At 39.8% G+C, this 10,000-nt stretch overlaps 2 protein-coding genes across 4 annotated transcripts in view; both read right to left on the reverse strand.

The window, feature by feature from the left end:
- Positions 1–10,000, reverse strand: part of LOC137992989 (uncharacterized) — an 80,987-nt gene that overhangs the window by 56,978 nt on the left and 14,009 nt on the right. The gene's annotated exons all lie outside the window — the stretch shown is intronic.
- On the reverse strand, positions 4,170–9,361 carry LOC137990742 (uncharacterized). Of its 2 annotated transcripts, none has more exons than XM_068835854.1 (3): positions 9,242–9,361; positions 5,314–5,622; positions 4,170–4,710 (listed from the first exon to the last, which is right to left on the reverse strand). In XM_068835854.1, exons 1-3 carry the CDS (start codon positions 9,318–9,320, stop codon positions 4,373–4,375), a joined length of 726 nt encoding a protein of 241 aa, XP_068691955.1. In that variant the 5' UTR covers positions 9,321–9,361; the 3' UTR covers positions 4,170–4,372. The 2 variants fall into 2 exon arrangements, with proteins under 2 accessions (XP_068691955.1, XP_068691954.1); XM_068835853.1 differs by having other exon boundaries at positions 4,170–4,968.

The raw sequence follows: 10,000 nt of genomic DNA on the forward strand, positions 1-10,000 counted from the left end.
GCCTTCATACCATACAGGATGTAAACATCTTATCGAAGAAACGAAACTGGAGTGCTCCGTGTCCAGATAAACTCGTTAACTATTGGTGGAAACTTGCACAGGTACTTCATGAGGGTGGGGCTAAGGCCTTTGTGTCTATTTCTGAGAGAACTGAGGATTATGGTTCTCTGAAGGAAAGACTAGACTCATACCGAAGTCCGTAGAGTTCACAAGCGAAAACCAGCGTCCAATTACGTGTTTAAATAGCATGTACAAATGGTTTACCTCGTGTCTACAAGATCCTATAGACAGTCACTTGACTGAGAATGAACTGATGGAGAATGAACAAAGAGGTGCAAAGGCGAAATGCAGTGGAACGTCGGACAACCTTATGATAGATCGAATGGTTACGTTGGATTGCCATAGAGGGCATCGAAATCTCAGTATGGCGTGGGTAGACGTGAAAAAAGCTTATGACATTGTCGATCATAAATGGTTATCTAAAAGTATGGATGTACACTGTTTCCCCTATTGGCTGTGCAGAGTAATAATGCAACTACTAAAGAGCTGGAACACTAAGATCATTGTTAGAACAAAGTGTGGAACCGAGACCTCCCGTACTATTCGATTTATGAGAGGATTACCTCAGGGCGATGCGTTATGTCCACGTCTGTTTACGCTCTGCTTAAATTCAGTAGGGTGGCTACTTAATGCAACAGAGGGTTATAAGCTATCCAAACCAATTGGTATGAAGATAACTCATCTACTGTACATAGATGATCTTAAAGTTTTCTCATCGTCGCAAACAAAGCTTAATACAGTCCTAAGATCCACATGTGCAGCAATGAATGATATTGGATTACAGTGGAACCCGAAGAAGTGCAATACTATTCATGTCAAGAGAGGTGTTCTAGTGCATGATGCAGCAGGTCTTAAACTCGATCAGACGTCAGTGGTTCAGAGTATCAAAGAAGGTTCAAGCTATAAGTTCCTTGGAGTGTGTGAAACAGTGAAACAGGACGAGAAGTTAACTCTCGTGAGTGCAGCAAAGGTCTACCTTCAACGCTTGTCTGTAATCTGGTCTAGCCCTCTTTCCGATGTTAACCGAGTAATAGCAACTACTCAATTCGCACTTCCCGTGCTCAGCTATATGAAGTGGACCCAACACTGGCCTATCACCGAACTGAGAGTAGTTGATAGAGAAGCAAGAAAGATTATTCACGAGAACGGAGGAAAACACCCATTGAGCTCGACAGCTGTTATGTATCTGTTATGTATCTACCCAGACACCTAGGAGGGCGTGGTTGAACAAGAATACAAGCTTACAAAGATCAAAGCTGCTATAAAGCTCTATCAGAATGCAGACCCTACGATAAGAACTGTCCGGGTGTTTGAGGAGAGAGCAGTGGAGAAAGGCCATCAGTTCACTACTAACTGAGGCACACAAATATGCGGAGGAACTGGAGATAAGTTTATCTCTTAGATACCCAAATCCTTCAATTACTTTAGCTAGAAGACCAGAGGTAGAAGTTGAGGGAACGAAGATCAAAGAACTCTTGAAGCGTGCAATGATAGATAAGCTACAGGAGACCATAAAGGGGGAGAATTGGCATGGGTGGTTGCTCACATTGCGTTGGAAAGATGAAGAACTTAGTCAAGATGCGTGCTTTGCATGGATGAAGGATTGGTCATCGGCACCCACCCATACAGTTGCAGGTATGATCGAACTCTATGAACAACTCTTGCCAACCAAAGTGTATACAACACAAAAGACCAGAACAACCCAGGGAGACGTAAGCTGTAGGCTGTGCGGTAAAGAAGCAGAGACACTTCCACACATTTTGTCAGGATGTTCTACACTTGCTCAATCAAAGTATTTGGACCGACACAATGCTGCTCTGAAGATATTATTCTTCGAGAAGTGCAAAGACCTCAAGCTGATGGAAGGTGTTCCTCCTTGGTATTCACCTGTGAAACCAAAACCTATCGATGAGTCGGATGAAGGGAAAGCTTTTTGGGATGAGGCGGTATATGCAGAACACACGTATGTTAGGGCTAATAGAATGCTCGTTTCGTGGACCACAAGGCAAAGCAAGTCTGGGCAGTAGAAATGAGCTGCCCCTGGATTGATAATCGTGCAAAGAAAGTTGAAGAGAAGGCAATGAAGTATGGTCCACTACTTTTAGAATTGAAACAACATCATCATTGACGCATTGGGAAGATGGTCGAAGGACGTAGAAGAAACTATGAAGAAGCTTGTTGGTGCCCGATCAAAGTGTGTTATAGAGAAGATGCAGAAAGCCACCATTTCATACTCGTTGCATATAGCTCGTTATTTCAAAGCAGCTGTTTTATAATTTGGAACATTTTATTTTTTGATAATGAACTATTAACCTTTTATTATTACTTTTAATTTATTGTACATATTGTATACTTTTTTTTTCAACATTTTTAAAAGCTGTTATTTTATAGGATCATTTGCTTAGATGTATGGTTGTGTAACTAGTTTGATTTCCTTTTAGGTTGTATAGGTTACGCTGGGCGCCCTATACATGCCATAGATTTTTTGCATCTATACGTTTTGATACTGCAAATAATAATCAAGACACCCAACATGGCGGCCGTTTACAGCGTACATCTTTGTTACTCGACATCCACGTAATGGTCAATTGACACCTGTCAAAACAAGGTATCCGCTGACCAGTATCACTTGACTAATCGCGGACTCAAGTTTAGAGCTCATCGAAGTAACCTGTTTTATTAGAGTTAACCGCTGGCCAGGTACTAGTTTTCTCTTGGATCGCAGGTCCAATCAGGTAAACTTCTTGTAATCAGGACACAGACATAAACAAGGCTTAAATTTTCCCATGCTTTCTGTGGCTTGACGCGGCTTTACGCGGGACTGGGATGGTATTTGGTAACCTACTCAGTGTGGTGGTACACTCTTCTTGTAAACTTCCTTTGTTAGGGGATCTTTATTATATTTCCAATTCTTCTTGTTTTAAATCGTTTTAGATTTTTTTGATTGGTTTCTTTTATTCGTTTGTTTTTAGTCAAGGCTAAACAAAAAATTCGATTTTTTTTTATCCCGTAAATTCGTTGTTTAACTAAGGCTACTAAAAATAAATAACCCAGGAGCTCCGCATTTAGGCTTAGCTAAATCTATATATGTCCGTGAAGCTTCAGAATATTTATGGCGTTTGAGCAAACCAAATGCTTCGAGAAATATTTTACACACCCAAGTTAACAATTCCGGATCCAAGGCACTCGAAAGAGAAGGGGACGGGTTAAAGTTTTTTGTAGTAAAAGCAAGTCTTCTGATTAAACTGGTTTAGTGTTTTGCATAGCATGAGTAACCGTGTGATATAGCATATACAACCATTAGCAAACAGCACGCGGTACTCACAACTACAGAAGTAGTCACATTGGGGATATTCTGCTTTCGGCGATCAAATCTTGAATCAAGTAGCAAAATTGAATTCCTCCGAGATATATAGAAATGGCACTGTGTGAATAATTTTAAGAAAATACACGATCTTTTTCCAGGGGAGGATCCAGAAATTCAAGAAAGAGGGGGCCAAAAAATTGCGGCGAGAGTGCACACCCCCCCCCCCCCCCCCTCACCATATGCCCCTCTCGGAAAAATTATGTGTTTCCAGTCTTCTACGTCACTTTATAAAATAGAGAAACGACTGTTACATTTAACGTGTCGCTCGAATTTGTAAAAAGCGGTGAGCTTTTTATCATAATTTTTCATATTTGATACGCATTATATATTCAATTTTTCATACGTGATGTACATCTATCAAAGCAAAACGTTTGAAATAAGAAAAGCTCTGAAGCTGAACTAATCATTATCTAAAGTAAAACCGCGGCTGATGCACACTGTGTTGGTTACAGAAGCTCTTTAAATACAGGGAGAAAAGGGAGGCCAAGGCCCCCTCGGCACCACCTCCTCCCCTAAATCCGCCCCTGTTTTTCATTTTCAGAAACATGTTTCGACAGTTCTTCTCGGTTTAAGCTGAATTATGGAAGGGTTATGTTTTTCAAAAGTTGGCCGTGTAGCACTTTTATTTCAACAGAATTATGATTTAGCTGAACTGTGACAGATTGGGGTGTTGATTTCCCGTACATCACGAAATTGTTGAAATAATCCGTACAAAAATTGACACCAGAGGAATTATAGCCATATGAGAACGTTTATTGTTATATTCTAGTTAACAACATTTGCAGCTGCATTTTTTTAAACTGACAACTCAGCACTCATTGTTAACATTTTCAATTTTACAATAAGGACAATACGATTGAGACCATTTTATCCATCACTGTACCTATGTGTAATCTTCACTACAAGGCGTTATTTTCCTGAGGTTGTTACTTTACCACTGGCCTGTTATGGTGGTAGAATGATTTTACTTGAAGTATCGCCGCACTTTGCCGCTCCCGGGAATAACTTGACTCCTAAGGATCCTTTTGCAGTAAGCAGCACCTCAAGATCAGCGACGCTCATTTCTGTCTGGTACAGCAACGATTTATCCTTTTGATTGTTGCTCATAACCGCAAATGACTCTGCTTTGCCATTCCATTCACAGCAGCCAGCTGTCCACACAGCGCGCGGTGTTACAAGCTTTATTCCTTTGGAGAAGGTAGTCGTTGTAAAGGGTAACGGTATTGTGGTGTCTTGCACCGGTTTTCCTGCAGAACCGGGCTTGAGTCCGAAGTCAGATGTCCCTGTTAGAAGATAAAGGGTGCCCCCTCGCTTGGAATTTCCGCAAGTACTTTTAGCGTAGGTGCGTATTCTGGTCTCAAATGTCTGCCAGAGATCGCTGTTAGAGGCTTCGAATTGCGGTGCTGCATTAGTAAGGGTGAATGTAGCTTTCATGAAATTTTGGTCAAACGAATTTATTCCTGAGGGATTCATATGACCTCTGCTCAGTGGTTGTTTGTATTTGGTGATAGCTTCTTTGTATGCACCGTCCACGGGAATACCTATGGAAACACGGGAATGTCTACCACAATTGTACAATGGAAGCACAAGAGTAACTTCTCGTTCATCAAGAGCAATAATTTCTTACACGCCCATACTAACATTGTTCAGTACGCCAGCATCAGGCCCCCGTGCCCCCCCCCCCCCCTTCCCTCTCTCTCACACTCTCATCCCACATCTCAAAAATGTTCTGTTAGAAGGTCTTGCCAGTCAAGCACTTAATAGCCCAAGATGTGAAACTGAGTTTTCTGGAAATCAAACTTGTGCGGTTCAATGGCAATCATGCCATGCCAGTGACTATTGCGTGGAGGAAGTGCGAATAGCTACGACAAATTAAGTTAATATACCTTGTCCTTTGGCATCTTTTGGGTTTCTCCAATTAAAATCTTTTCTGCGGTGTGTTTCAATCGCTGTTGCCTGAGCGGGAGTTACTTTGTATGCAGAATAAAAAGGAATGTTTCGAGCCGGATCAAATAGCGACACAAAATAAGGAGGAGTTGACGGAGGATCTGCCGGTAATTTTTGTTGAATGTTTGTTCCACCGCTAATTCCTGGAAGGTTCTCAGGGGGCTTGTTTCCTGCGAAAAATGACGGAGGTGGTGGAAGAGCCGATTTCCAAAACCATTGATGCGTTCTTGTGCGTTTCCCTCCAGATTCTTTAAAAGGAAGGTGAACAACAAATATAGTATTAATACATTTTGACCTCTGAAAAAGAGATTTTAAAGATTGCTTATCGCAAAAAATAATTACCCAGGATTATACCTGCCATTAATCATTTCAAGCAATACAAGCCGGTGGTTAATTTGGGCAAAAATACACCTAGTGACTGCACTAGAGTTATGAGGTTCTGGCCATCTTGGAACCCTCCTAACTCCTATCCTATCGTTGCTGGAACTAGAATATTTTAAAGCGTGGCGTTGATTTATCTGTGGAAATTTAGGCCGTTGTTGTGGTTACGAAGTTGTTAGCTATATACCTTTGCAACGTATGGCGCAAGAAGGGTTTGCATGACGTTTTTTTAAACCTCGTTTGAAGCAGTTATAGCCTATTTAAATCTGTTCCCTGTATCTCATGAACACTATCCCACCACAAATACCTTTTGAAGATATTAAAAAGGACCTTAGACCAATCTCCCTTACTCCTACGTTGTCAAAGATAGCTGAACATTTTGTTGTTCAAGATCATGTGAAACCTGCAATTCTTAGGAAGTTAAGATCTGACCAGTTTGGCTGTATTCCTGGCTCATCAACTACCCACGCTTTAATAACTATGATTCATAACTGGGCGAAAGAAACTGATGGTTTAAGTGAATGATATTAGAGTCTTTGTGTTGGACTACAAGAAGGCCTTTGATCTTATAGATCATTCCCTACTTATGATTAAGCTTTCTGATTACGATCATATTAATCCTTATATCATCAATTGGATAGGCGACTTACTGAGTAATCGTTTTCAAAGAGTTAAATTAGCTGAAGATTGTTTCTCGGAATGGCAATCTGTACCCGCCGGGGTTCCCGAGGGGACAAAGCTTAGCCCCTGCCTTTTTATTGCTATGATCGATGATCTTGTAGTGCCCTCTGCGAATGGTACGGTTAAGTATGTCGACGACACAACGAGTTATGAAGTAGTTGACAGCAGAGAGGTCAGCCAGGCACAGAATGCCATTAATGAGATAACACAGTGGTCCGAGATCAATAAGTTTCAATTACATCCCAAGAAATGCAAAGAGCTTAGAATTTCCTTTTCACGTTCTCCGGCGATTCGCGAGCTAGTATCAATTAACGAAACCGCTATTATTGATCTTGTTAAATCTATGAAAGTACTAGGTGTGATTATTCAGGATAATTTTAAATGGAATCAGCATGTAGATGCTACCGTTAACAAAGCGGCAAAGAGATTGTACTTCTTAATACAACTAAAGCGCGCTCATGTTTCAGCTAAGGATCTAGTCTGTTTTTATATTGCTTGCATTCAGTCAGTTTCATTATATGCCTGTCAAGTGTTTCATTTATAGTCTACCTGAGTATCTTAGCTCAGCCTTAGAAAGAGTACAAAAGAGAGCCATGCGTATTATATATATGGCTACGATGAGTCATACGTTGATGCTCTTAAGACCGCAAATATTAATAGTTTATCGCAAAGAAGATCTGAATTGTGTCAGAGTTTTTTTCAACAAACCATTTCTAATCCTAACAATCAGTTATTTCACTTATTACCATTTAACACTAATCATCTTTCGGTAACCCTGCGTAAACCAAGGGTTTTTGCAACGCCCTTGTGTAAGACTAATAGGTTCAGTAATACCTTTATTAACGCTAGCGCTAGGATTTATGACTCTAAATAAACTTTCTTTATTTATATAACGAATACCATTAGTCAATTCTCCATTTGGTACCTTATACTTTACAATTTTATATGTGTATATATATTTATATATATCTATTTTTTTCTTTTCCCTTAGTTCTCATAGATCTATCTTAATGTATCATAATAGTTAATATATTTTACTTACAGAATTAAATTTTTTAATTATGTAATGTAAACCTTATCAATTCAGTTATAACTGCAATCTAAGGTGATAATAAACTATCTATCTATCTATCTATTTATCTATCTATCTATCTATCTATCTATCTATCTATCTATCTATCTATTTATCTATCTATCTAAAAGACATATCATTCAATGTCGAGATTTAATTTCCACGAGCAATATCTGTCCCAAGAATATTCACATCCTTTGACTCAAGTCAGCACTATTTTGATGATAATCAGATTTTGGGTTACTACTAAAAGATTTAAAATCAAACATTCACTGCTCGAAGATAATTTGCCCATTCTCACGCGGACCTTATCTTCCCCGGCTAGTAGCCACTGCCTAGAGACATGGTAACTGCCAACAACGCAACGACAGCGAAACAATATATCCTAACCAACGACACTGTTCCAAGCAGTTTGAAAAAAACCAGTTCAAAGATCCCAAGAACCCGAGCAAATAAACAGTGTTTGATGTATCAAGAAGTATCGTAACAAATTACGTGCTTGTCTTTGACATCATGTCCTTCCACAAGTTAGCACTCTCTACGGTTCATATCTTTCACACGTAAGATCCTAAATATCTCGAAATGGATAGATCACATCGAACAACGCCGTACATTTTCCCCACTGACATTTAACAAAAAGATGTAACTGAAAGTTTGTTACCCACAGCCGCTCAAAAAGGAAGAGGAACGAGATTTGGTAAGTTTGAGGACACATCTCATGTCAATTGAAATGATAGACGCTATAGAACACATTTTCACAGCATCAAAGTTCAGTGAAGAGAAGTCAAACCGATCTACAAAATTGACGGCCACTTCTTGAAAGTAAAAACTAAAAACGTTTATGATGGGAGGTATCCTTTGTGATAATCGTTTAATTGATCGAATTCCCTTATTATTTAATTGTTTGGTTAAATTAAGAAAAACATCACCTTGATCAGAAGTTATGACTGAAGAGTTGCGTTAACGTCAAGCAAAACTGCCCGCCGAGATATGTCCACAACGCAAAAAATACCTGAACACTCTTCGCTGCCGGATGCAAAGTGGTGCTCTCCTGAATAAATTTTTGTTTCTAAAACACAGTCTTCGAATTCCTCATAAAGTTTCCATTAATATTTTAGTCGAAGCAATCTCATGAGAACAGAGCATCTTCCCCAACAGAACTTTCTGGAATGCCCACATGCGCAATATTGTTAAAGTTAATTTCTCATCTTTTGTTCGCGGTTATTTTTTCCGAAAATTTTTTATTTTGAGTAATCACCGAAGATAATTTAAGCTGGTTAAGGTTTTAACTGCGTTGTGCCATGGGAACCTAACGGCTAGGTTCGATGGAATATCTTTTCTGACGGTATTCAGCGTCTCAGAAATTGGGATTAAACTGTCACAAAAACGATCAGAGCTCAGTTTTGTGTGATACTGAAGTCACCTCACACTTTCGTAACACCGAAGATATGCAATTCGGAGTTTTGTGTTTTCGGAAAATAATAATTGTCGTTGAAGGTGCTAAACAAGGCTATGTATTATCTATCGCCGTAGGAAATGAATCCTTTCAATAAAACGTTAACTCTCTTTTTGAACTTGCAAAAGTGAGCCCCTATTTAAGAGACCGACAAACTTTCTGAGGACACCGCAAATGAAACTGGAAGAGTTTGTCATTGTGCTCCTTGTTCTGCTTTGCTTAGGTCTTTGCTGCTAGGATACCCTGTTTATGTACTATTCTACAAAGCATGACTCACCAGAAATTTTACTCGAAGTTGCAGCTGAGGCCACTAAAACCACGATCATCAAAGAAGGCCAAACCTTTGCCGTTAACATTGTTGCCACCACTTTGAAAACTACTTTCCAAATAAAATGAGGCAAACTGTTTCACTTGTGATAAAAAGGCGTATAGTTACGTGGCCGTCAAAACAGTTGAGGTCAGACCTTTAGGATGTGCTTTTTAGGGCATTGAGTTCTTTCACAAGCTGTCTTTTTTCTTAATTGAAATTCATTCAAGCGAAACCACAGGCAGCCCAAGCTCGGTATGTGACCGTTTGGACTGGTCGTTCTTCGTACGCAACAGACGATTTATAGACTTCGTATGGGAAAATTAACTTTGCGCTTATAAATGCTAAAGCAAGCATAAATGTAGAAATAAACTTCAGTTACCTCTACGTACGGCTGTCCTCGTCTTTTCTGTGCTATCGGGGTGCAAATTGTTTCCCTTTTAGACGGGTTTATGGCTTACGAATTTTTACGATGTAGTAGGCGGTTCCCCTGCGGGTTTAAAACAGGTCACATTCCACAGGTCACTCGTTGCAGGTCATTATTTTACCTTTTGGAAAGGAACCAAAACCCTCAATTTGGCTAACCCTAGGCCTAGGTTTGGTTTTTAGGCCTCGGGTTAGCCAAATTGAAGGTTTTGGGCTACTTTCAAAGAGGTAAAACAATGACCTGCAACGAGTGACCTGTGGAATGTGGCCTGTGTTTTAGATTCCAGAGTTTCGAAGCAAGCA

This window comes from Montipora foliosa, chromosome 2 (assembly GCF_036669935.1).
Source record: "Montipora foliosa isolate CH-2021 chromosome 2, ASM3666993v2, whole genome shotgun sequence".
Taxonomy (NCBI): domain Eukaryota; kingdom Metazoa; phylum Cnidaria; class Anthozoa; order Scleractinia; family Acroporidae; genus Montipora; species Montipora foliosa.

Bases quoted from the DNA above. Each gene is read 5' to 3' on its own strand.
- LOC137990742 (XM_068835853.1), bottom strand. From the start codon at position 9,320: ATGTTAACGGCAAAGGTTTGGCCTTCTTTGATGATCGTGGTTTTAGTG. The intron at 5,623-9,241 runs GTGAGTCATGCT...TTCCTTTTAAAG, and splicing joins AACTTCGAGTAAAATTTCTG to AATCTGGAGGGAAACGCACA. The intron at 4,969-5,313 runs GTATATTAACTT...GTGTTTCCATAG, and splicing joins AAAAGATGCCAAAGGACAAG to GTATTCCCGTGGACGGTGCA.